This window comes from Pungitius pungitius, chromosome 1 (assembly GCF_949316345.1).
Source record: "Pungitius pungitius chromosome 1, fPunPun2.1, whole genome shotgun sequence".
Taxonomy (NCBI): domain Eukaryota; kingdom Metazoa; phylum Chordata; class Actinopteri; order Perciformes; family Gasterosteidae; genus Pungitius; species Pungitius pungitius.
In genome coordinates, this window is record NC_084900.1 from 25,867,513 (window position 1) to 25,895,338 (window position 27,826).

General features: G+C 41.1%; 1 protein-coding gene across 2 annotated transcripts; it reads left to right on the forward strand.

The window, feature by feature from the left end:
* The first annotated feature begins 479 nt into the window (after window positions 1-479).
* mgll (monoglyceride lipase) lies at window positions 480-26,470 on the forward strand. 2 transcript variants are annotated; one of them, XM_037478540.2, is made up of 8 exons: window positions 480-784; window positions 2,257-2,392; window positions 10,118-10,224; window positions 13,524-13,660; window positions 18,947-19,057; window positions 19,484-19,573; window positions 20,814-21,029; window positions 21,602-26,470. In XM_037478540.2, exons 2-8 carry the CDS (start codon window positions 2,265-2,267, stop codon window positions 21,731-21,733), a joined length of 921 nt encoding a protein of 306 aa, XP_037334437.2. In that variant the 5' UTR covers window positions 480-784; window positions 2,257-2,264; the 3' UTR covers window positions 21,734-26,470. The 2 variants fall into 2 exon arrangements, with proteins under 2 accessions (XP_037334437.2, XP_037334436.2); XM_037478539.2 differs by lacking the exon at window positions 480-784 and having other exon boundaries at window positions 2,013-2,392.
* The last annotated feature ends 1,356 nt before the right edge of the window (window positions 26,471-27,826 follow it).

Genomic DNA, 27,826 nt, shown 5'->3' on the forward strand with positions numbered 1-27,826 from the left:
GATTCCGTTTGTGAGTCTGTGAAGGTCAAGTCAGTTGTAATTCTGCTGTTTGGCCACTATGTGAACCGGGATGCTTTAAGGGCCAGCAGTTATTCTGTGAGGGTTTGAATGAGGGGTCAAACCTAGAGAAAATAGTAGCCTTTTTGCACTTGTCTCAAAGTTGATAATGATAGTGTTGGTCGTTAACACAAGCTTTAGGCTTTATAACATGTCAACAACCCCAAATAAGTGATTGTTGCTTGTTTATATCATTTATACATAAAATAATAAAATTATATAATCTAATGTCATCACACTAATACCTTCAACTTAGTTGAATTCACACTGTTGATTTTTAGAGGGAACTAACGCAATGCTTAACTTCCCTCCGTCACTCGACAGCAAACAATGTCCACCATTCACATACCAGTTGGACTACAATGAAAAAACAACCTTACAGTTCTCTCATCAGGTGGAAGCTTCACAAGAGAGAGAGAGAGAGAGAGAGAGAGAGAGAATGCAAACCATGTGGATTCAACCATGGTGAGTTTGTTTTTTCAGAAAGGGTAATGTGAGCGAGGGAGTGTTGCGTGCGCGCGCGCGTGTGTGTGTGTCTGTGTGTGGACACTTTAGTGTCAACCCAAACGTCGCTGACTGCATTCTTCTCGCGGAGGATGACGCGGGCGCAGTACCACTGAAAGGGGGACCCAGAAAGGGAGACAGAGAGAGAGAGAGAGAGAGAGTGAGAGAAGTAGAAGAGAGCCCGAGGAGAAGCGGAAACTTCACTGCCAACGCTCCTTCACAGGTCTGTTCCGTCTCTATGATTTTGTTTGAGCACTTTAGTCACATTTCTGCATCGGGACATACCAGCGCGTCTGCGGGACTCCGTGCTGACCTTTATATTACGGACACATCGATCACAATCATCCCTTTACGCGTTGACGTCCTTGGTTCTTCGGCAGTGTTCCCACACGCTCCACTCGCGGTGTTTAAAAATAACCCGCAGACTACACTTGCGTTTATTTCGCTACTGGCGAACTGACATCGATGTCAAGAGCTGTACTGCTTGTTAGAGACATTCCAGTTGCAAAGTGCTCGCTTTTTCTGGGTAGCACGCAGGGGATGTGATGTCCCTCCCGTAGTTGCGGAGCCTTCCCCCCATGTGCATTTATTGGAATGGGATGGTTGCAGCGGAGATGCACGCCCGCCGCACACGCCATGAGAGCATGTTGTAAATAATGATAGTTACACGTGTGTTTCCGAGCGTGAGGCACACTTCTCGAGGGGTACCGTTGCGATTCTGTCCCATTCAGCTGAAATCATTTACACGGAGACGAGCAGAAATGTCGCCTGTTATTAATCAAACAAAAAAAAACACCGTGAACACGCATCTTCTCAGGATGAAATCCTAAAATACTAATATTTGAACAGCTGGAATTCAAATGTGGATGTACAGGCTTTCACCGGATCACCTGAGGAAAGCGGTGTGACCAGTGGCACATTCCTCTGTTAACATGCCGTGGATCCAGTATATCCAGCTGGACCTGATGCCTGGGTAGCCTCTGTGTGTGTGTGTGTGTGTGTGTGTGTGTGTGTGTGTGTGTGTGTGTGTGTGTGTGTGTGTGTGTGTGTGTGTGTGTGTGTGTGTGTGTGTGTGTGTGTGTATTTGCACCTTTAGGCAGGGGTGGTGGGAATAGGATTTTCAAATAAAACTGATTAATTTGGAGAGGGGACGGTGCGAACAAATTATCTAATTTAAATCTTCCTTCTGATATTTTTTCTAAATACATGTGCTACTCGTATATATGTATTATATGTCTCACCTTAATGTATAGTATTGTAGTGGCTTTAAAATGTGCAGTGGCACAACACTAGATTGCACTTTTAAGTGGCATTATTACAATCGTGGTCATGGTGTGTGTGAGAGAGAGAGAAAGAAAGAGAATGAGAGACGGAGTGCGCGAGGGATGGGGGGGGGGGGGGTGGGCGTAAGAAGCCGAGCATATGGCCTCGTGACGTAACACCGGTCGTTGCGGACGTTCAGACCACACCGCCCGCGTGTGTTTGCGCGTGCTCGCGTGCGCGTGCAGTTGTGAGGTGTCCTCACTCGAAATAACTGGCTCGCCTCGGATGCCCTCCGATACGAACCCCCAAAAGACGCACCGCGACCAGCGATGAACGCCTCCACCGCCGCCGGCTGCCTGCTCGCCGCCGGCTTCAGCTGGTACCTGTTCGGCAGCGACGTGTTCTCATCGCTGCTGCGGCTCTCTCTTGCAGACCCCTCCATGCCCGAGCCGGGAGCTGCTCCGCGGCGGAGCCCGCAGGGGGTGCCTTACGCCGAGCTGCGACACTTCGCCAACGCCGACGGACTGCACCTGTTCTGCCGCTACTGGGAGCCCGCCGCCCCGCCAAGGTCAGTGGAGAAGGATCGCAGGAGAACCAGCGTCCACGGGCCCCTCGAGATGGAGTCCGTTTCACGGGAGATATTGGAGTGTTTGCGATTATAAACCTGAGTTTTGAGGAAAGGGCTTCTATTCACGTGGTTGCCTTCTGTCCTGGAGTCACATGAGCATTTCAACTTCCTGCATGTGTGTGTCTGTGTGTGTGTGTGTGTTCCAGGACCATGAGTTTAAAAGTACACAGTATTCTCCACCCCTACCTGGTCAGTGCAAATGTATGTCTGTTATTGTACACCTACATTTGTATGAATCTACACTCATCTACACTTTTTTTTTTTTTAATAGAGGGTCATGCCTTCATCCACCCATAAGGAGTCATATCGGCTCTATGACTGGTCAAACACCCTCCTATACCCACTCCTTGCCTGCTGTAGCCTTACACAGTGAAGTCAACACCTAAATGATGTTTTGAACTGTCACACAATATTTTGAGCTTCACAGGGGTTACATAATGAGGAGAAGCACTGGCTGAGCTGTGATCCAGTAACTCTACAGTTATTTTCATGCACGTGGCCCAGGTCCATTTTACATGAAATACATACATCTTTAGTGTAGACCTGGGCCGACCTCTAACTTATGTAATCCGTTTACTACTAATGTCTGCCACGCAAACATCATTAGGTTGAAATGAGAGAACAACAGACCACCAGTTAGATTAAATAAATGAAATAAAATCAACCTGTAGCAAGTTTCCAGTGGACAAATGAGTCTCATTCTGTGACCCAGGCTTAATTGTTTAAAAAAAAAACATTATAATTATGTTAATCTCTTTATAGTGCTGACTGCCAGATGCACCACTCACTCATAATGGGTCATGACCCCATTTCACGAAGACGTTGAACATTGTTTCTGCCACAAGGAGACAGATGAACAACAGTATAGACTGCAGTGCCCTCCATCACTTTATTCTAAAAAATGTAGCATTAACTTTCCAAGCATGAGGAAAATGCTGGTTATCAAATGGCAACATCTGTCTCCTCATACGGTTTGTAAATATTGGAGCAAATGCCTGTGTATTTTCTCATATTCAGTTTTGTAGACTTTGTCTTTTTATATGGACTCTTGTGTCCAGACACCAAGTTGAATAAACCCGTGAACCCCCGTGTTTGGAGGTTGATTCTAATAGTATGTTCATCCTTAACAAACAGCACCAGAATGCATTTGCAAAAGGCCTGAGATGCTGACTAATAGGTAACGCTGTCGCTGTCAGTCAAAAATACATTAAACAGTACAACTCTGATGATTAATGGAGTTTATGAAAAACCCACTCAGTGCTGCTGTGTGCTGTTGGTTGAGGTCACAAATAACACGGTTCCATGCAGCCCAAAATTAAAGGGATGTGACAGAGACACCACAAAACATCTGGAGTCAAGGCATTACTGACTTCGCTCACACACACACACAAACACACAGACTCAGTAGAGCAGTGACTCATTAACAGACGCTTGTGTCTGCTTCATAATTGCTTCACAAACTTTGGCTCATAGTTTACAGCAGCTCGTGTGTTTGTTGCATGTTGTTTTTGTGATCGGAACGAACTTCTCTGATACCTGGTGCAGAGCCGCTCTTTCATTGCTTATGTTCAAAGCTAAATGTTGGTGATTCTGCTCAGGCAGTGGGAGAAACATTTGAATCATAAGTGCAAAGACCTACTGAGCTCTCAGACCCATCCACAAACACCCCTTCAACAGAAAATCTACTCCCTCCTCTTGTACCTGCTCTTAACCACAAGCAACAATTAAGCAAATGACACGTTTGATATTCATATACAATAACAGCTTTACTGTCCATCTGTAAATCACGCTTTTTGGAAGTAAAAAGCTGAATTGAGCTGCAGGCTCAAAATAGCAGCAGATCGGTCTGTGTTGTAACTGTTTCAGAGCCAAGGCTTTGGATAGCTTATGTAACCGCGCCGGAGGCCAGTTAGTGACCGTGTGAACGACGCATGAAGTCACGTTACAGAGAGGCACGAGTGACTCCACGGCCTGCATCGGTGAGCATGTGTTTTTCAGTGGGCCGATGTGTGCTTTTGATTGCTGGTTAGAGCATATGTTTTGTGGTGGTTTCATCTGCAGTCTTCTCACAAGAAAAAGCTTTACAGGCTGCATTTAGAGTCTCACTGGACACTTAAATTCTTCACTAGAGCCCAGACTAATTAAATCATTTCAGCTGAGCTAGCAGCTCCTAGAAACTTCTTACAAGCTGAAAAACAACCCCCAGAAGCTATCCAGTAAAACCACCATTACCCCCAAACTGTTCTGAAAACACCATCGTCAGTGTTTATCACAGTATAACAGTTCTGAGATGAAATCGGGCCTCTCCTGAACCCGGTGCTGTCTTAATCTGCAAAATCCAAGTTACACACAGAATGTCATCAGCAGATGCAGCTTAGCTAGAAGCGTATATCATGATATGAATTTCAGTTTTAAAGAAATGGAGATTTCCAAAACAAAAGCTATACCTGGAACCTTATTACTTTATGGAATGATGAATGGATAGGCTCATATCAGCCAAACTAACCGCTGGTGCTGCGATAAGTTGTGACTATCAAAGGAATCTATGAGAGATTTGCTGTTTGAACGGCAGCCCAAACTACTAAAACATATTATGATATGTTTTTTTGTGACACATGATTTAAAAAAATTAAATTCATGTACGACATGATAAATGCTGTCACTGAAAAAGTATTTTTTGTAGAGTGTGAGATGATAGAGCTAAAAATAGAAAATCAGAGCAGGGCTGCAGCTCACACACTTTTTTATTATTTGTTTTGTTTGTTATCAATTGATATGATTATTTTAATTAATTCTTCATTTAAAATATTTCTTGTGGGGATGAGAATGAGAGGAAGTCAAAGGTCAAAAGCTCCTGAAAATCACATTCACTAACAAGGAAGTAGGTGAAAGGTTGAGGGGAGGGATATCAACAATGATTGACAGATCATGGAATAGCCGGCCAACTAGAGCTTTGATCCTTCACTCCACCGACACATGCACTGCACACCTGTTTTTTTACATCTAAAAACGTATTATTGACAGTTACACACAAACACACACACACTGTAAATAAGTTGAGCTGTTATCATGTGAAGCTGTTACTGATATGGTGTTAGTGATATCATTGATGGTTTCTTTAATTTTATCCTTTTATCTGAAAAGGAGGCAGAGTAAAATAAAATGTTTCATCCCACCCGTTGCTCGAAACCACAGTGACTTCATTAATAATTTATTGGTAAGTGAGAATTATTTTGTCTATTTCACTTCAAGCAGAAGCCATATACGTACGTGTATATGAAAATAAATGTGTAAATACTCATCAAAGCACCCTTTTTAATTTTTATCGATTACATTTTCAATATTATATTTGTGAAATAATGTTGCAACAAAATGTACTGCAATTACATAAGAAGAGATCAAACAATGAAATTGTTAGACAGAAAGCGTTAAGCTGGTGAATAGTTCAAGAAACACCCAGTTAGCCTCACGCAGGTTCAACCATAGAGGGAGATTTTAACATCTTTGCATGTTCATTTCACCTCTTTGTTCTCTTGTTTCACATCAAGGAAATGATTGCATGTTACCACAGTGACCGTTGAGGTCGTTTTTTATCTCCACATTGGACAGCTCTTGAGCTCTCCTGCTGAGAGCCTCTCAGTTGTAGTATTTACTTTGAATGGCAAACAGCTTCCAGAGTAATGTGGATATTTGTATTATTTCCTTCCAAACCCCTGTATAAATTCATGCATTTATTTTCTACTGCCTTCAGAAGATTGTTGCGATCTCCGTGGTACTCAAATGCTCTTTCCCAATTCTGCATTCTGAGTGGGACATTTTCAATAGTGGCTTTTCTTTCACTGGTGTGAACTTTACTTCTGTGGTTGACTGCTGTCTGTCTGCACCTATTTCTCTCCACTACACAGCAATTTGTCTTTCTCAGAACCACCACACACACACACACACACACACACACGTATACATACTTCCTTCCTCTCGCAGCGTCCATGTCATTTTCACTTTCACTTCACGCTGTTCTTTCTGTCATATCCATTTTGTTTTTCTCTAAGGGCATCAAATCTCTCCGTCACCTGAACTTACGGTCTGTTACAATGTCTCACAGCACTGTTGCATCGCTCTCTGCACGGCTACTTACTGCTTGGGGGGCAGATTGTAGCATTTGGTCATTTTAGATGCTGCTGTGACCTGATCTTTAATTAAATATAATCTGCATAAAGGGCAGTTACTGTACCTCAAATACTATTCATTCCATTTAAATCTGACAGGCTGGTCAGGAGCTTTCTTTACTTTGGAGACTTGAAAAGTCTCTAATCTTGGTTTCCCAAAATCTGTTAAAGACGTCCAGTTTCAATCTGCACCACGTTTATCTTCCTGTTGCCTCTGCTTTTTCTTATCCTCTAAATATATTCATACACACCCAAAACTGTACGTCAACCCTTAACAGCACTGGTGACCCACAAACCTTGTGATCACGATTGTTTTAGCCTCCTCGGAGTTGTTGTAGTAATAGCGATGATGTTCACTTTCTAAAAAATACCCATGTTTCAGATGCCAGTACGTTGGAAAGATACAAAAACATTAAGCAAAATATAGTAGGTGAGTTAAAGAAAGGAAGGTATAACTGTGTAACCTAGTTTCGTTCTGGGTGAATAGTTGATAGTTCACCATGGCTCCATGTTACAAACAACAGAAAGCGAACATCATTTTAGTATATATTTAGTGTTTAGAAATGAGCAGGCACACATTTAATTAAACTACAGTAACAGAAAGATGTCAGACACACTTTCTATTCACTTTTGTTGTTCGATTATTGAACTCCTCTTTGGTTTTTCAAAATGAGTGGGTCCCCCTGTAGGACTATAGAAGGATGAACTCAACCATGCTACCTGTTCATCGGTGGCCTTTGATTTATGAGAGCTGAGCGCAAACACATTTCTTCTTCCTATAGAAAAAACAACAGTTTAGATCATTTAAATAGATACACTGTGTCTGTCCACCTTTTACATGTGAGCCTCAGTGAGCGTCAGCCGCATGCCTGAAATGCCTACAACCCAAAGTCGAAGGTGCATGTTCCATTCGGGCACAGTTTGCGAGTTCCTAAATACTCTTGGTATAGACGAACAGCATTGCAATGAGGGGATTAGGCTTTGTTTTTGGTCTGTGGTTGTTTCAAGTAGCTCTGAGCAGAGCCAGAGGGAGGACTAAACTCTCTCCCTCTTTGAGTGTTGTAATAAGGCTGGTTATAAGCAAATGAAATTGGTGTGGGAGACATGTGGGTCTCCCGTTCCCATGAGCGATGAGGGGGAAAACAGGGAGAAAGAGTGTGAAGAGAGATAATGAGGGGGCAAAAAACCTTGTTTGAAGTATTTAAGCTACATTCTATTTTCACATTTTTAACGTCTCAACAATCGTTAGAATTTAAATAATAATACAATAATACAGAACATATACTTGGGCATTATTGAATGTTTTCCTTCTAAAGGACGCTCCCATTGGATTCATAGTGTTGTAGTCGGTCTGAGGAGTCCTACTGTAAGTTACTTACCTGGCTCACAATTTGTTAAATACTGCATGGTTATTTGCCTGATTATTTTAAGGGACTGTAGGGGTTATAAAGTACATTACTCCAACAACGTGGCACTAAGCCTAAAATGTATCCAAACATTTAAAAGGAACATTTAAAGCCAATGATAACTGAAAAATGTTTAGTTGTCTGCAGTCGTCCTGTGTGTGTGAATGCAGAAGTAAATCCTTCAAAACAACGCTGACTGTGAACTTCAAACTATTTTGTAAAGAAAGAAAGAACAACACTGTATTTTGTATAGAAATCGTATGATGGCGAGAGATCTGAAGGCGATATAAATAAACGTAAGGGAGGTTGTCAGGCCCGACTAACTAGATATTAAGGGAACAATGAAAGGCCATGAAGAAAAGTCACATTGCAGTGGGCCGCGTGTTGTTCCCTGTACAGTCGCCATAACAATGAACCCAGATTAGCCCCATTAATCCCCTGCTGCCCCTCGGCATGTGTGCTACCGCACATTGTGCCTGTACAAAGACCCTCATTCACACGCACGCCCGCTCATCAATAAGCGCACTCACATACACTACGCGCATAGACTCCCTCGCACCGAGCAAACAAGTGCAGAGGAAGTCTGCGCCCGAGGCGATGGCTTTTGCAGAGGGAGCAAAAGAGCAGAGAATGAAATCTGTGAGATTTGCTAATGAAGCCTGATGAACAGATACTCCGATTCTACCCGCCTCGTTCTCACATTTTTCACTTGCTTCCCTTTTTTTCTATGTCGTTGAATAGACTTGGGCTAATTGTCTGCTCCTGATTGAAGCTCTCACAGGCGTCTCAGCTGTGCCGGCGTTCAGAGAAGGAACACTGCAGCGTTTCAGTACTGCTCTGCTGCTTAATATGCACTGATTAAGTAGAACCTTAAGGAAAAACCTGGTCTCACAGCAGGTGCGTTATTTAGCAGAAGGCCATTCTTTCTGAGAAAACACAATGTTAAATCACCCTTTATTTGTTTTTCCCCGTTTTACATGGATGCAAGAGATGAAACTAACAAGGAATTACCCTGTTGGCTTCGACATAATGATCAGAAGGTTGGTTGTAGTCTGCATAAAGACTGTGTTCTCCAACCAGCATGGTCTTGCTTTGGTGTTAAGATTAATAGTGACCATATAATTATAATAATATAGTTTAGTTATAATTTAATGTTAAACCTGCAGTAACTGATTATGTCCACATCCAGAAAATAAAAGAAACATTATTGGATGGATTTTTGTGTCCACCATTCCTTCCCTTATAGCTCTGCTTTTGTGCTCTCCTGAGATAAATATCAATGCTCCACTCTGTTCCTCTGCAAGTCGCTCTATGTGCCCGCCTGATGCTTGGTGCCAAGCAGGAAGTGTCCAATGGGTCCTGAGAGCTTTTTCATAGAGAAAAGCTTCCTGCTGTGATAGAGCGTGACTCTATCAGAGCGGTAAGAGTCAATAAAATCAGTAAAATAGTATACTCGCTTTTAATTCTCTGTACGATCATCACTTTATTTGGTGCATTATCTTAAAACTGGTAATTGAACTATAAGTGCAAGATGCACATTGGCAGATGTTTGAAAACACAAAATATCTCCATGAGCAGGTTTGGGACAAATCAAGCAGTCACTACACATCAGAAACTGAGTCACTGAAGTTAATCTTCTGAAGAAGCATTTCATTTTCATAGGCTCCATTTTTCTGAATGTTTGAATGGATACTCTCATGAAAAGAGAGCAGGAATGTGAGAGTTGTTTTTGTGTGTTTTACTGGATTCCCAGTTTGTTTGGAGTCAGGAAGGAAGGGGTGTGCTGACGCAGATTGACGCTCAGATGAATGATATCAGCTATCTCTGAAAACGTTCTCATCTTTTTTTAAATGCTCATCGTGCCTTTCCTTTAGCACATGTACTCACAACTCTAATGTGCACTTTGCAAAGATGTTTAACTCGCACATCAATAGATATTTTACCTGTGGAAACATTCACCCACAATCGCCCCACAACCGTCTCATTGTTCATATGTCACTGTTGTAAAGTGAATCAAAGGACACCTCAATTCAAACAGAAGTGTATCTGCCTGTGTGAACGCATGAATTAACCCTTCCCTCTCCTCCTCTCAGGGCCCTGGTGTTAATTGTCCACGGGGCCGGGGAGCACTGCGGGCCGTATGATGAGATTGCACGGAAACTGAAGGAACTGTCCCTGCTGGTATTTGCACACGACCACGGTGAGTCCAAACACACGTTGCATCAGTACCCTCTCACCTACACTCGTGGTTGCCCTTGTGTTCATCGGTAGTGTAAACACAGGAGAGCTTATGCAAAGGCTCAAAGATAGATCATCATCCGCCTCCATGTCCTTAGTCATTGTTGAGGGATTTTTTTTGCATTTTAGCAACACAAGTGAAAAAAATCTCACAAAACACAACTAAAGTATTGAAATCAGTACAGGTGTTGATGGTTTTATGATGGACCTCTTTGGTTGAACGCATGGCAGGATTTCTGTATCGAGATCCACAAAAATTGGATTGGATAAAATATGGCAGAGAAATTCACAATCCCCAGATATGAATCCCAATGACTTAAAAATATCACAGGGATGATTTTGTAGGTGTTAAGGGAAATGTCTCTTTAACTTTGATTGGATGGTATTTGGTAAAGACATTTATGGATGTATTGCAATACCTTTGGTAGAATTATTTTCATCTAGTGTCATTATAACCAAGATACCAAAATACACTATCACCAAAACATTCAGCCTCAGCTGTGCTTTGTGTTTGGTGCTAATTTGATAATGTAAGCTATGATGTTAGTCCAAGTTGGTGAACATTGTAGCCCACCTGCTAAACATAAGCATGATCATTTTGTCTCTGTGAGCATGTTAGCATGATGATTGTAGCGTTCATTTTAATGGGTTCTTGTGGCCAAGCATGGTCTCACGCGCCTGTTGACACTTGAGCCCTACTTGTTATGTTGAAAAACGTACCACCTACATGTTCAATTTGAAGAGAAAATATGAAATGGATCCTCAAAGAAGCATTTATTAGAAACCGAGCAATACCTGAGTTCTAGCTTGATGTAAACCGTCATTATGTAATGGCGATCTCCTCTCTGATACATCCAACGGGGCAAATGTGACTGGTCCCAGATGCAGCAGAGCCTCGGTGCAAAAAGAGCAGCATGTGTGTTTTGTGAGGCAATATGAGATGGTAAAGACAAAAAGTCCCTGCTGCAAATATAGAAATATTTACACAGTTAGACATCTGAAGAGCTGGCAGAGATATGAGGACGACTGAGGCTGCTTGGGCTGGAGCAGCTTGTTCAGTGGCTCGCCGTAAAATGTCACACTGTTAAATGAAAAATACTGAACTGGAACAAGTCCCCGTCGAGACTAGTTTTCCCTTCGTCTATCTCGCTCACACACTCACACGCACACCTCGGTCAGCCCCCGATAGAGTTCAGCAGTTGAGATCTTTCACATGTTTTTCCTCTGTCACAATTTCCTTTGTCTCACATGCAATCCTTTCTAATTATAGGACTTTTGGGTGTTTTTTTTTTCCAAGCAGCCGGCACAGACCGGAGGTTTGTTCCGTCTGTTGCACACTGCAGCTATTTACCAGATGACAACCTCTAAAGGTTGTCATCTGGTAAACAACCTCTCTTGTGGCTGGTTAATTCATTCAAAATGTAACAGCAAAATACCAAACTGACAGCTTACACACAAGAAACATTAAGGACATTTTGTGGAATGTGGAGGCAGAGATCGGTGCGTATCACTTGACTCATACTACACGCTGATATTTCATGTTAAATCAGGGGTTGAATAACTCGTAATGGATTGTTTGTTTGGTGTGTGTCTTCCTATTACGTAATTGGAGCACAATGGAGTTGTGACTGTTAATTAGATCGGCGCCGGCAAAGTCTCTGCATCCAGCAGTCCATCAAAAATGTTTTCTACAACATCTCTGGATTAGAGAAACAGACTCAATAGGCCATTATCTGTATTAAGAAAAATACCATTTGTTTTATTTTATTAAGTTTATTCTAGAAATAAGAAAGGGTAAAAGAAACGATAATGTAATGAAACAGCCGTCCTCATTTCTACAATTATGTTCACCAAGCATCCCTAAATTCCCAAACATAAAAAGAAAGTATGTCCCATAGCACCCCATCACACAGACTCCGTTATCAGCCAACTAAATAACCCGCTCAATTGAAGATTCCACTGGCTTTGTATTACGATCAAAAATTCCTAATTCCTTGTATTAATAGCCCCAAAAATCGCCCCGTAAAATATTTGTTGTGGCTCTCCCAGTTGTGCAGCAGTGGACCTCAGTGTTTGTGTGTGTGTGTGTTGTCTGAAGTGTGCTTTGGTGTGAATATCTCTGCGCTCGAGTGTATCTAAAGATGTGGATTCAGTAGACTGTGATCTCATGTGGAAGAGGGTGCAGTGTGCATTGATCTGCAGCGCTGCAGTGCAAAGGTGTCTTTGTGCACACGCACTGCACACATACACGCATTTATAAATACACACATAGACACACCTACTTGTGATTGCAGAGCGAGAGCAAGGTGTGAGCTGCACATGTTGTGAATGTTTAGGTGCTCAGTGATGGTATTGGTTCAATGGTTGTCATGGCAACCTGCCTCACCTCTCATCCATTGCTGCAGAAAGATTGAGGTGACAACAAACAATCTATGAATGCAAAGAAATACATATTCATTTTTTTCCCTCCTCACCATCTGTCAGTCAAATCGTCTTTGTCTCCGATCGTCCTCTCACCCCTCCGCCTCTTCTCTCCATTTCCCCATCTCATTCTCCCATCTATTCTCCGATAGATACACCTTTTATTGGAAATCTGTTTGTGGTTGGACGCTGTAGATGATACTACATTGCAGTTTAATACTAACTAGCAAATAACACACAACAGATGGTCGGTAAGTCAAACTGACCAAAGAACCATAGAAGGATCTTTTGATAGGTTCTCCCCATGATTCTACTCACGATCTGTTATTTCCCATTTAAATTAGTATTGTAGAATCATACATTCGGTGAGATGGGGAGAGTCTCCTGTCTTTCATTAATAAACACAATTAAATCCACACCTAAACTGGTGATGATGGTGAAAGATATATGTTTTTGACCTAGGCTTCTAAACATAACCAGTACCATTGAATAATGCATTTTAAAGCAGCAATCAAAAAATGCAGATGGAAATCATTTCGACATTTAAAAAAAGGTTTCGCTGCCATGTGCAGTGCATTCAGCGTCTCACTTTCTCACCCGCTCACTCCATTCCCCCCCCTTCTTGCATCACATCCCTGTCCTCTACTTTGTCCCTCCTCATCCTCGCTGCTGTCTCCGCCTCTATCAAACACTGGAAAGAATGAAAGGCTGAACAGGTTTTCAGGTGAAAGTGGGGTTTGAACTTTAGTGAAGCGTTGATGAGAAAGTGTCTCCTCTGTCTCCGTCTCTTATATTCTAGTTTATTTTTCAAGACCATTTCTTCCCTCTTTTCCTACACAGTTGGCCATGGTCAGAGTGAAGGAGACAGGATGAACATCAAAGACTTTCAGGTTTACATCAGAGACTCCCTGCAGCACGTTGACCTGGTGAAGTCTCGCCACCCAGACCTGCCCGTCTTCATCGTGGGTCACTCCATGGTAGGACGCTTTCCAACTGGCATCACGCTGTTTATCATAAATTCAACTGTGGGTCAATCTGTGAGCATCATTTTATTTGAATCAAATTATTGTATTTCAAGTAGCTGCTCTGGGGAAAGGTTTGTCTCCCTGTTTTTGTTTGGTGTGAAATTAGATATTATTACATAATTATATACAGTATTGTTTCATAGCTACTAGTACAGTGTGCTTGACACACATACAAATGCTGTTTATTTTGTTCAGGAAAGAATACTGAGATCAGTGTTGGGGTTTTTGCTGTGAAATCATGACATTCTAATCAAAAGAAAAAGAACACGCTCTTCTATTGGTAGGAATAACTTTTATGTCCCAAAATAGTCAGCCATAAAAAGAACACCGAACATTGTATTCTGCATTATATCTGACAGAATAAGAATAAAAGTTTTAACATTCAGGGCACATCTGTATAACGCAGTAAAATACCGTGACACCACCCTTTCACACAGCGGCCGCTGCTACTGGTGACTGTGAACTGGTCACCGTAAACTAAAGGGTCGATGCGGCTTTATTTGTAGACATTCAAAAGACGTGATTCCAGAAATCTATGTAATGTTATACTGACCTTTTGTGTCAATTCTGGGCTTCAATGATTATTTAAATATATAGTTTATATGTGCAAAAAATTTCCTCAGGAAGGATCCATGGGATTATATTTTTTTCTTTTTTATGAATTTATCGATTATTTAGTTTAGTTCATATTTTGGGAGCTGTACATATTTACTTTCTAGACAACGACAGGGAGTGCTCTCATGAATAAGCCGCCTACCAGCAGGTTGTTGGCTTGATTTAGCATGAATAGTGAAAACAACTATCCTAACTGTCCAACAATAACTAAATCCACACTTAGAAGGCCTGGAAGGCAGATTGTGTTACCTTCCCTGAGTAAAGCAAGCTGATTACTGCAGTTTCCAGTCTTTGTGCTAAGCTAACGGCATGTCTGTAGTCTTATATTTCCTGTTGTGACATGAGAATGGTGCCAATCTTCTCATCTAACCATGCCAAAAAAAGCAGTAGGCGTATTTCAACAAAGTTTGAACTTTTGCTTTAGAAAGTTTCCCACGGCCCCAAATAATGACTAGGCATTATTTGGTGTGTGCAGCAGAATGTTTTCCACGTTTTGGACTTGCAGAAAGTTTGAGATATTATTCATTTCCACATTTTCTGGATCTTCCTTGTATCTGAGTTCAACTTAAGTAGCTCAAATTGTGTTAAATGTGGTTGTATAAATCTACAAAAAAAAAGGGTAAACCAGAATTCTTTTTGAAAAAAAAACATCATGGAACTATTTTTAACCCTTTAGCTTATTTCATTTCTGGCAGAACTGCCTTCAACATCACACCATCTCCCTGTTCCATCAAGTCTTACACCAGCTAACGGAACACAAATGGTAATAATGAGTGATAAACAATAAAATATCCATTTTGTGGACTTTGACTGTGAATCTCAATGTCAATAATCAGTGTTGGTCTGCTCAACTATGTTTACTCCTTCAAACTCATTTGTGTCAGATGAGCAAGCCACTCTATATTCTGTATTGATACAGAACGCACAAATCAATCTGGAGTGTGATATGTTATGAAACAAGGCCTTCTTTGAGCAGAGTGCAGTCAGCACCACCTTTGCAAGTCAGAAACATTTCGGGCCACAAATCAGTCTTTTTAGCTCACTGCTGGCGGCTTCTTTTCATGATGGGAAAACAGAGGATAAATGCATTCTCAGACTGTCCTGTTATCTCACGGCTCAGCAGCACGCCGGTTTGATGCTTATATTGTTGGAAAATGCATTTCAGATAATGCAATGTCCAACATGTTTGTTTTTTTTAGTAGCCAAGTAGTTTTTCCCACTTGATTTTCCATATTTTTCTTTTACATCACAGCGTCTTCAATTCCAGACAACAAGCTTTTCTTTATAATGAGGTCATATTCTACTGCACAAATGTCAAATTTGCGACCGGCAGCAGGATCAAGTGCTCCAAGTAATCCGGTCGGATTGTCACCGCCACCCCTCGCTATGATTTTAATGGTCTGGCCCGCTTTCGATCAAAGTTTATGGCTTGTGTTTTACCGTAAAGCAGTAATGTATTTATAGAAACACTAATGCAGCATTCAAAACAATCTGAGGCCGTAGGAGCTCAGGCGCAAACTGTTGTGTGTAAATGAAACTGGGATCCCAGATGGAGGCGTAGAGTGTGTTTAGATATCAGTCTGTAAATATTAGGCAAAGGTGACCCAAGTCACTGTGGTACCTTCCTCCTGCCTTCCTGCTTTCCTTCTCCTTTCTTCTTTTTCTCATCACCTCTTCCCTGTTTGCACTCTTTCGTTCTTTCGTTCCTTCTCTCCATCCCTCCATCTGTATTATCTTATCAGCTGTTTATACTGTGCTGTGAAGTAAGCCAGTCCATCTGTATCACCACCAACTTTCATTTTCTGTTCTCTTTTCCCTTCTTCTTTCTTTAAAATTGTTTTGACTTTACTTATTACATTTTCTCATTTCCTGTCGTCTTTTTGTTAACACCTTTTTCATTTTCATCCTTCCTGCACTTCCTTCATCCATAGAGCTTCCATAGTATCTTTTCTCGTATGCTCTAATCGGGGAAACCCAACCCAAAGCACATATTGTCTCGCTATGTTTTTACGGGCCTCATTTCCCAGTGTTGTGACTCTTCATCCTGTTTCTGTTAGCGTGTTCCTCTGCTTGTATGTATCTTTGTTAAACAGGACTGTGATGACGCAACAACCTCAAGACCATGGGAACAGCCTGTGGATGCTACAGTGCGTGCTGCTCCAAAGACAACATCCTGAGGAGGCCCAGCAGTGTAGATTAAATGATAAAGCTGTCCCACCTCCCCCAAATCCTCTGCAGGAATAATGTACCGCCAGTAGTTTTTCAATCAAAGAAGTTAGTGGGATATTTCACACGGAGCAATGGAAATTGAGACAGTTGCATATTGCCGTAAGTGGTGTATGACTCAAGTGTCTTTAGTAATTTGTTGTCTTCGGCCAGGCTAACAGCTGGCTAATGTCGGCCAGTCGGTCAGCCCACCCCTTTGATCTTAGATGAATTAGCATGAAATGCCTTGCCGGCACCCAAGAGAGTCATCCTAATGACTCTGGTGATCATGTGACTTTTCATCTGAACCCGACAGCGGGTCAGAGTTTTCCCGAATACAGTGAAATATCTCAACATCAACAAAATTGATTGCCACAAATTCTGAACACAAATTTCAAGTGCAATCTTTTTCTGTCTGAAGTAAGTAAATATGAATTTCAAGCTTATTGGAAATTAGACTGAGAAAGTAAATCACGATTAGAAATTTGTAGAATCTGCGTCTGATCGAACAGACTTACTTTTTATTTGTTTAAGGAGTGATTTGAAAATTGGAGCAGTTTGTTGGTGTTGTACCAGCTAATGGGAATTCTGACAAAAGACCTCAGCTTTGGCTCATTCTCATTATTCCTAATTCTTTTGAGTTTTTCTGGCTGAAGCTCATTTCTCATACTTCCTAAGTGCCAGAGTTTTATGTAATGGTTTGTTGCTGCTCAGGGCCTTTTTATTTAGCTAAACCATATTTAGTTATCCTTCAATTCTTTTAGTTCCTCCTTTCTCCTGTTAATCATTGTTTAGTTTTTTCTGGTTTGATATGGATGTAGTTAAATTCAAATGACTGGACTTTTTAATTGAAGTAAACTGCTTCCTTTGTTTCCAAAACGGGGAAAATGGCCAACTTTAGGCTTGGCAATATGAGTATACTGGCTGTATAGTCCGTATTTTGAAGTAATGTTAACTCCTCAGGGAATCTTTGGCAGTTTTGTCCACCCACTGTAGGCAGACAGACAAACAATACAAGTATTCATCCTTTCAACCAAAGTTCAGAGGGAGAAAATGTAAGAAGGCCTCCAATCAGCTTCTAAAAGGGCTTCTCTGTCCCAATCCTCTCTCTCCATCTCAGTCTCCTTCTATTCTGATCGCTATTCAAACATATTTCTCCATCATCGGAACAAACTGCACGAAAAACATTCCCGAGAATTTTCCCCGTTTTGTGTGTGTCCTGGTGTTTACACACATGGACGTTTCAGAGTCAGCTTGTTTTTGAGTATGTGTGTGTGTGTGTGTGTATTTTGTGTGTATGTGTAAATTAGAAAACCGGTATGGAGCTAGCCAGCTTCTTCTTTTGTGTGTTGTTTTTGTGGAGCCTTTGGCCCCAGCCTGATGAATATTCATACAAATGACAAAGAACGCTCGCATAAACAAAGTTGAAGCCAATTAGTTAGCAAGAGAGAGACACCGAGACAGATCCAGCCATGCAGAATGGCCTCTCTCGTATGTGTGTGTCTGCCTGTATAGACACTTGCACTTGTTGCATATGAGAAGAGAAACCCCGACACAGTGAACCACGACGAATTGATTCGAATCTTGGCCGCCACGGCGCTGTTATTCATCCTGGGCCTACATCGCAGGGTTTAACTCACAATCTCTAATGTCAGCATGGGTGCCGAGGTGTGGCATTGAGCTGCTGCTCGCTGCAGCCTCACAGTGCACGCCGTGTCTCAAGAGCCGTGGCTTCATGTCTGCGTTTCTCTCCCACACTTTGTAGAGCAACAGGAACTTGGAACTGGAAATTCATGGATTTGAATGCTTTATTCTTTGCCAGTGGCAGCTTTGAGGATCTACAAAGTAAATCAAATACTGCTATGTTCATGTGTCCGTGATAATGTGGCTTAAAAATGTCCTTTGATTTAGTATTAAACTATTTTAAACAACATGCCTCCTGCAACACTGTTTCACACAGTACCAATCAAAATACTGAGATCAGGTCACATGACTGTCAGTTGGCACTACAGGATCAGCTGATTGTCACTCCGGTCACCTGACAGCACAAACACCAATGGACAGTTTGTGACATGAATCCTGGCATAAAATCTGCGTAATCAATAAATCCTGAGTTCTGTTAAAACCAAACATCAAACCAATTCATCAGTATAAGGTTCTTCACACACTCTATGTTTTAAACTTAAATACTACATAGCACAGGGCAAAGACTGCATTGATTACAGGGTTTCTGTATGAAATAATTGCTGCGAGAAATAAGGGATTTTCAGTTTCTGCCTCTCAGAGAGTTCACCTTTTAAAAAAGGAACACCTGGTTTGTCTGCCCCTCACCTCAAGTCTCCCTTATTGAATATTACCCTATCTCTAAAATATAGAGTTATGTTACAAAATGTACACTCTGTGCTTTTTCCTACTCAGGGTGGTGCGATCTCCATCCTAGCGGCCTGTGAAAGGCCCGGTGACTTCGCTGGAGTGGTTCTGATCGCTCCGATGGTCCAGATGAACCCAGACTCGGCCACACCGTTCAAGGTACCGCTCCTCTGCTCCTCTGTGTTCTTCACCTTCGCTCTTTCGTTTCCGCTGTTCTTTCCTTCTCCTCCGTTGCTTTATTCAGTCAAGTACCCAGTTTACCCAGGATTACTGTAATATTCATTTAATTTTCTCGTGAATGAGTGTGAGGGCCAGTTGAGAAGCATCAGTTGTCTCTTTCTGAATCTCGCAGATACAAGTGTGTCCAATGTCAAGGCCAAAGATAGACACAATCTGCATGGGAGGAGAAAAGAGGGAGGGGGGGTTCCACTAAACAGTGCGCATTCATCACTGCATCTCTTTGTAACACTAGTCAGATGGCGAGAAAAGAAATGATAGAGAGCGATAGAAACATCCAGCAGGGAGGTGTTGATGTGTGAAAATAAACTGGGATGCTCTGTGTGTATTGCTTTTGGCTGATTGCAGGTTTTTATGGCAAAAGTCCTCAACCACATGCTGCCCAGCCTCACTCTTGGCTCCATCGATTCCAAATGGATCTCGCGGGACAAGAAGCAGGTGAGAGACACATGATAGTGTGCTTCCGGGTGGGGGGGCTGTATAGTTGTTTGTAATTTAAATATCTGGGAATGGCGTTACGGAACATAATGTCACCAGGTCTCAAGGGTCAAATATCTGTTTTTTTAATTTATATTTATGTGTGATGTCATGCACCAACTCCATGTGATAGACCAGCCGACATCACTCCCCAAACAATAATTACTCAGTGTTGTCTGGCCACGTGAGTGTGTGTTTGTGTGTGTGTAATACTTTCAATGGGTTTCAGGGTTATTTAGGATTATAAAAACATGTGCATGTACTGAGTCACCTAGGTGACAAGGAGACAACATTGCTTGTGTGTCCTGTATTTGTTTTGTGTGTGTGTGTGTTTTGAAAGAACCATAGAGGAGACAAAACATGGACCTATGGAAAGATTGCAAAGTAATGTCTGTGTCTGTAAATATCTTAATGTGTATAGGATTGCTTGATATAGATCTAAGATTAAGTACTAGAGATTTCAGTTTCAGACATCTTTCATTTCCTTCCATTCAAAATATCTATCTGCCTGGAGACAATCGTTATCCTGTAAATTCTATAATACAATAATCTTTCTCATGATTCTCTCCACAAATTCCTTCATGATAAGCTCTTTCTATTGTCTAATTATCTTATCCATAGCAGCAACTGCCATTGCTTTGGCTAACACTGTTTAAATGCTTGGCTTGGCCAATATTCAAAGACAAACTCGCATGATCCGCCTCATGCATGACGCCAAATATTATTATTATTTAGAGGTTTCACAAGAGAGCTACAGATATACGCACACAAACAATATACACACAAACAATATACCCACACAATGTTTCTGACCATCACTGACTTCTTTGAGCATCTGAGCATGTTGTGTTGTGTCACATCTCAACTTACAGTTATTCATTATTCCAAGCAGCAGCGCATGTGGCTTGTGAGAAGCTGCTTCTGTTAGAGTCAGCCTAGAGTCAAACCTGTATCTGGTTTGCCTGTGTGTATGCGTGTGTTTGATGTAAAAACAGGGTGTGTCATCTGTTCCTTAACCTTGATTTAAACTAATGTGGAGTGTCACCTCTACAACACCTGTGTCTCGGTTTACTCCCACGGAGGCATTATCCTCTTGACTTTCACAGAGTTTGTAGTCCTTGTTTGACTTAATGCCAAGCACAGTAAACAGTATTGCCCACTTTGTCCCGTGACCCTTTCTTGTTTGCATCTCTCCTGCCAGGTGGAATCGTATGCCGCCGATGAGCTGAACTTCCACGGCGGCATGCGGGTGTCGTTCGCCATGCAGCTGATGGGGGCGACGGCCCGTATCGAGAAGGAGATTCCCTCCATCAACTGGCCCTTCCTGCTCCTGCACGGCGACGACGACAAGCTTTGCGACATCACAGGCTCCAAGATGATGTACGAGAATGCTCCCTGCTCGGACAAGAAACTCAAGGTGAGGTGCTTCCGAGAAAGCTATAGGGAAATTTATTGGAAAAGTTCTACAATGATTTTTTTCAGTGGGACAAAGACAATAAAATAAGGACATTCACTTGTATCCAGTAGCTTCATTTTGTTCTAATGTTTGTTTTCCCAACTTCCTTTTGACATTTAGAAAAATGACACTTGACATGGCTGTATGCGAGGTTGATAGAGTTAAGAAGTTCATTTGTTAATGATGAGAATGAGAATGGGAATAATTTAAGACAAAGAATAGTGAAGAGAGACAGGAGGTTCAGCCTCCTCTTTGTGGATCTTTGTATTTTCTATTGAATCGGGTTGAGTGGACTGCATTATCTCCTTTCTTATCAATTGATGATAATAGTATTACAAAGAAAAATAAAAGAACAATCATAAAGTTGGTTTATCAGAGAAAATCAGAGAAAATCATTTGTTTATTCCCTTATTACGGGTGACTGAAATTGCGCTGCAGTGAATTTAAAAAAGACTGAGACATTTCATTTGGTGTTCTGCAAATGAGTTCAAGTTCAAATAAGCCATCTCTCTGACTCGCTCGCTTCTGTCCAGGTGTTCGAGGGAGGCTACCACTGCCTTCACCACGAAATCCCGGAGGTGGCCGACACCGTGCTGAAGGAGGTGACCGGCTGGATCACAGAGCGCCTCCCTGCTACAACTTCGCCACAAGCGCAAGACTCCTAGAATCGGGACTCTGGCAAACCGGGCGCCGCTCCAAGGGAACTAACAACCTCATTCCAAGAGGCCTGCTCGCTTTCCAGTCAGGCAATAACACTACTTCTCCACTCTCTGGTCCGGTTAATACATATACATATACACATATATATATGTGTATAGGCCTTATTTTCTCTGGATAAAAAAAGTGCACTGATTGGGCACAAACTATAAGAAGCTAAATATATCAACCCCAAACCAAACTGATTTAAATTGGACAATGGGGTCAGAAATTCTTATTGTAGGTCAGTTTTCCTGCAGCGCATTTAATCAGGGATTTCCGTCAGCGGGCTACCATGTGATCATCTCCATTGGACCTCCCCGGGGCGCAGCTCAAGTAAATTAACGTTTGTGTGCTGGGGTTCGAAGTGCAATAATGTAGTTTCCTTCACATGTAAGCACCAGAGATCTTTTTAAGAAGGACAAACCTGATGTAGTTTTGTCATTAGTGATCTGCACATTTCCTCTGTTCTCATCCTCGGGGATGAGAAAGGTCAGAGGTCAGAATCCGCAGGGGAACAGCGCCCATATGTTCAGTGCAGGGTGAGCGGTCGATAGTTCGCTCTTCACAAAGCTTTACTGTCTTCACAGATCAGTGGATATAGCGGAACGTTGGTTTGAGGTTTGGTTGGCGTCTTTTGACACTTATGTGGTAACTCGGATCACAAGCGCATGTAACTGTGTATATGTATCAAACCCTCTTTTGTCCTGACTTTTGCATGTCCCTATTGTTTGGCCTGACAGATGCTCGCCATTGATATATTACATTACCTCCCCACCACCTCCATTTTATTGACCGAGTCATGAATGGACACAAAGACTTTCCATGGAAATGACTATCGTTCTTTCAGTGAGCTTTAATAGTCTATTGCCATGACGAGGATGTAGAATAACAAGGTGAAGCAGCTTTCTCTCCCTGTAAGTGGGTGTAAGAGGGAGAATGCAACGTTCCCCACCTCCCCCCTGTGACCTTTGACTTTTAGGGTCATTCTCTGCAGCTGTAACATCATTAAGCCCGGACGGCAGACAAGAACCCAGCTGGAAGAATAAAGGGCCGCCCATTGCTCTGTTACTGAGGACAAAAGAGTAGACGTCCTCTGTTCAACAGCCTCTGTCATTGAGTGACACTTTTATCCAAAGCAGCTCCAAGTAACATGGATGTATGCGTTTCCTTGCATGACAGAGGATAGTTCTTTCTATGGGGAGACCACTAAGAATTAAAGATCTAAATATTATACCAGAGCAATCTAGAATATACTCTCCATACATATAGTATGTTAACACATGAATACTACCAATTTAATACAAATAATTTGATATAAAAACACATATATATTACACACATAGAAAACATATATATAGAGGATATGATTGATTTGATTTGATTTAAACAAATAAAAATAAACTTTACAACCGCTAGCTAGAAATAATGTGCTGTATGTTTTTTATAAATCCCATCTACAGTGAAAATGGCTGAAGCAGTGGTGCAGTGAATATTCTCGATGTTCCCAAAGTATAAACCTGTCACTTCTCAAGGAGTCATGGTACTTAAAGTCCGACCTGGCTTCAAATCATTTTTCAACAAAACCATAGCAATAATGTCACAGTAGCCTATATTTTTGTTAGACGTTAATTGTAAGATAGATGGACACACACTGAGCTGCGTTTTAGATTATGAGGTGGACTGTAATTAGCAGTGATGATTTCTCCACCTATTCATCAAGCATAAGAAAGTTTCAGTATTCAGAGTTAAGAGTTTAAATGTTACATTTAATATGAAAAGGATCCAACATTCTGTGGCCGTTCAAACATGCCTTCAGACACCATGCGTGTCTCATTGGAAAAACATCTAGTGTGAGCCGTCACCCTGGCTCTTTAGAAGCTGTTTTGTACTCTATCACACAGAGTTCAAAGGGAATGGTGGAGAGAGTGTAGGGGAACACGGTGTGCTATCGACGCTGACCATCACTCACACGTAACCACGGCAGCAAGCAGGCGCTACGGTAGAATTTCTTTTCTCTGTGTCACATGTGTAGTAACCATCGTGGTCACTGCAAGACAGATGCTTTTTGGGCTTCATGCCTGCTCGGTCTTTACGTTTTCTATTTCCTCGCTTTGTCTCTCCCTATCTCACCCTGTTGCATCGATTTATTATTTTTTTTAAGTTGCTGTAGTGACCAGCGTCCTTTGTTCTGTCCATCACAGAGCCCCTTGTTCCAGAGCTTATTGAAACATCTTGTTCTGTCGGCCACCCACACTGTCCCTAGTGGCCACTCTTCCATCCGGAGGGCAGCCACTCGTTTAACAGGAAAGACATTACCACTGACTTTGCGAGGCTAAATGCTGTATCAAACTCGCTAAATGACTTCAGGGATGCAACAACGTTGATGTCTCTGAGTCTGTATGCAATTAGGATGATTTTCAAGCTCTGGTGAGAGTTAGGGTCTGGTTTTTCCTTCATTAGATTTGATATGGTCTGCACGGTATTGAAACCACACAGTTGCATTGTAAAAAAAGAGATTACTCAATTGAGATCTGCACAGAAATGAGCACATGGTCGACTTATAAAGTGTTTGACGGATTGGGTAAAATGCAAATAAAAAATAATATACAATAAAAAAAAAGTGCGAAAGAAAAGTAAAATAAATAGAAGGGAGTTCAGAATTGCAGTGCAGTAGACCAAAAATCAGGTTACATTAGCTTAGGTAAAGACACTGATTGAGATGTAATGCGCTCGTCACTCGCAGCGGGAGCCAGACCGTTAACCCTTAACCTCATATCACATCACTTCAAACACAATCTATTCCTGATTGAGCCGCAGCAGGAACAGCAAACACAAAGGCTGCACAGTCCCAGTTGTATTCAAACTGGAAATAGGACCCAGGCTGCACGATGGATTCAGACGCCTTCAGTCCATTTAAAAAGCTCTACCCGACAGACGACATAAGTGCATATTACTGCTATGGTTGCCTATGGGGGAGGGGATGAATGGAGTTGGGGTGAAAGAAGAAGAAGAAGAGGAGAGAGAAGCTGTCGGTAACCATGGAAGCATGGTTCTTCACATGAAATCGTTGGTTTGTTGCAGATTGCGAGGCAGACGTAGCTGAGCTGGCAGAGCAGGTTGGCCATTTTGCTGCTCGGAGGATTCCCTTTTTAGTGAGCGTGGAGATAAGAGAGCAAACGATTCTAGTCATCAGCTCACGGTGAATAGCGAGAGCTGCACACAGTCCGTGGATTCATACCAGGCTGGTCTGCTGTTTGTACTTAAAATACACAATGTTTTTTTTGGGAATATTAATGTCAAAATGTTTATTTTTTCAAAGGGGTTTATGTATTATTTCACCCCCATCTATCCAACACTTGTATTTGGAATCAGGCCTTCAAATGTGTGTAATACCTGACATGACAACTGGTGTGTGGACTCGTACATGCATGAATTGTATGCAGGTTTGCCATATTCTGAGATAGCCATGTACTTTGTTCATATGTAATAATCCAATCGACTGTTAATACCGGTTTTATTTAGGATAGAAGTTCTATGTTGTAAGGAGGGGGGGGTCTTATTTGGCTTCAGCTTTTCTGACAAAACAAATTCAGTTGGATTGTAGGTTTGTGAATAGGGTGTTTTCTTTTATTGCGACTTTTTGACTGTTTCTAAGAAAAGAGCTGTTCTGTAGAGGGCGCACAGGACAGTCTTTCTCTAATTTTATGAGATTAAAGTGCACTCGAAAGATTCAGTGCTAGGTCTGCACGAATGGAGTCTGGCAAAGTGGACAGCAAGACTTGAAGAGGTGATCTCCACAATGCTGTAAATGTATTAACATAGATGATCAAAGTTGTTGTCATCATTTCCCAAGCTGGGAACTCAAATTACCCACTAGTCCATAATATATATTTGATTGATAATGCAGATGTCCTTTTAACATTGGTAATATTTCATTTTGGAACAAAACCCTCACTCAAATCTTGCTGATTTATTTATTGTGGTTTATTGATTACTGAACAGGATTTTAATACACTGTACAATAGAATAGTTTATCCAACAAAACTTGATGGTTGTAAAAAAAGCCCCAGATGTATTTTACCAATCCATCATATCTATATTATTTATAGGAATTAATTTGATCTATAATCTACTATATATTGATTATGCATCATGACACTTTTTATACCATAAAGCAGTCATATTCTGTCATATTTACTGTGACAAAGCTCCATAATACTTTTTAAGATGGAAACTTGTTCAAGGTTGTATGTTTGTACAGCAATCCCAAAAATGTATGACAATGATTCTGATATGATTTTGCATAGAGAGTATTTTACTACTGTGTTGAAGTTGGATTTGAATAATTTCTGCTGTTTGTTCCACAATTATAAATGTTTAAACTATTTAATTTTAAAATGTTTTGTAATGAGTTTGTAACAACAGGGTGTAATCGCTAAAGGTTTGGGAAAATCTTGTACTTCTTTCCCAAATTTGCATTTCAGGAATGTAACTTTCTCTTTACTGCTCCTAAAGTATATTGTCCTTAAAAAAGAAAAAACTTTAATGTAGCTTTCTGAAATCATAACAACCTGTGTTACATCTTGTGTTACATAGTTGAAAAGAAGTCAAGATATGTTTGAGGACTAATTTGCAGGTATCAAGTTTTCTTCCAATAACCGCATGTTTCAGCATTCCACACAAATAAAAGATTTTTATGGGAATTCATATTGTACGTCTATTTTTGGATTGTGCTTTAGTGTTCTTTGTGCCTTTATTGCGATGTCGATTGTGTATCTGAGTGTGCTGTGCATGTGACGATTTTGTGTTTTGATATAGATAAACTAAACTCATCTCTGTACAGCAAAGTCAAGTTTACTCTGGTTTTCTGGTTGTCACATTCGCTCATAAATAACTCCAGATCCTTTTAAACTGTTCTTTGACTTAGACGAAAAACATCCAAACACAATACTTTACATTAAAGACGAGCCTTTTGCTGATCTTAGGATGCTACATTGATGACTGCAACATTTTGAAAATGTTTTCCCTCATTGGTTTCCTCCAAGTCCTCCCTATTACATGATGATAATACCAAGGATTTGTAAAAAAAACCCACAAATGTGCTTAAACCAGTCGGCGCCTGCATCTTGGAACTGGAGACGAAGTTTAACATTAGTTGTTAACTTGTACTTTGCTGCACCGTTGTGGTGTCATGATAGTCATGAACAAATCCCTCTATATATGAATTATTTGTGCCAAGGTTGTAATGGATACAGATAACTAACAAGGCGGGCCATTCCACAGATATTCACAGATACTTATAATGGCACTTTTCTATAACATGTTTTGAAACTGTTTATTTGATGAAAATTGTACTTTCTTGTTACATGTTCTTCTGAGTTTGTATCTCTATGTGGAAATGCACTTATTGTAAGTGGCTTTGGATAAAAGCGTCAGCTAAATGACATGTAATGTAGATAACATTTTTAAAAATATGACAATGAAGTGTGAATTGTTGTCAGGATAAGCAATGTTCATGATCCCATCAAGACACACAGTACGGATTTGACTAAAAATACTTTTATTATAATGTTAAGAATGGAAATCGAATATAAATATAATCATCATAAAATCTTAAATCAATTTCACATGTATCATATTTACAGGCAGCACATAACGGACCACATAATGTTATCAAATTCTCTAGTCTTTCTTTGCATGGACATTGATGCATTGCTCGTTTTAAAAGCGTACTAAATATTGGTTGACACTATTTGAAAAAACAATCGTCAACTGTATACTTTAGTAGATCAAGATTCTTGTGCTTTTTTATGCTGCTACTGCCGTACTCCAATATGTCCATGGGATGGTAGGCAGACACACACACAAATCTATACAACATCTAATTACAACGAGGACAGTGATCATTGTTGTCCTTGTTGTAATTAGATGTTTCATTGGATTCATCACCATTGTTGAACAATGGTGGTGAATCCAAATTACCTTTTGACCCTGATGTTCTTTTCATTTGGTATCATTGAGTTTTTATTTGGTGTTGCAAACATGTAAGTGTCTTTTTC

Coding starts and splice junctions, on each gene's coding strand:
- mgll (XM_037478539.2), top strand. CDS start 2,154: ATGAACGCCTCCACCGCCGCCGGCTGCCTGCTCGCCGCCGGCTTCAGC. Junction 19,574..20,813: donor TCTCGCGGGACAAGAAGCAG/GTGAGAGACACA, acceptor CTCTCCTGCCAG/GTGGAATCGTATGCCGCCGA. Junction 21,030..21,601: donor GCTCGGACAAGAAACTCAAG/GTGAGGTGCTTC, acceptor GCTTCTGTCCAG/GTGTTCGAGGGAGGCTACCA.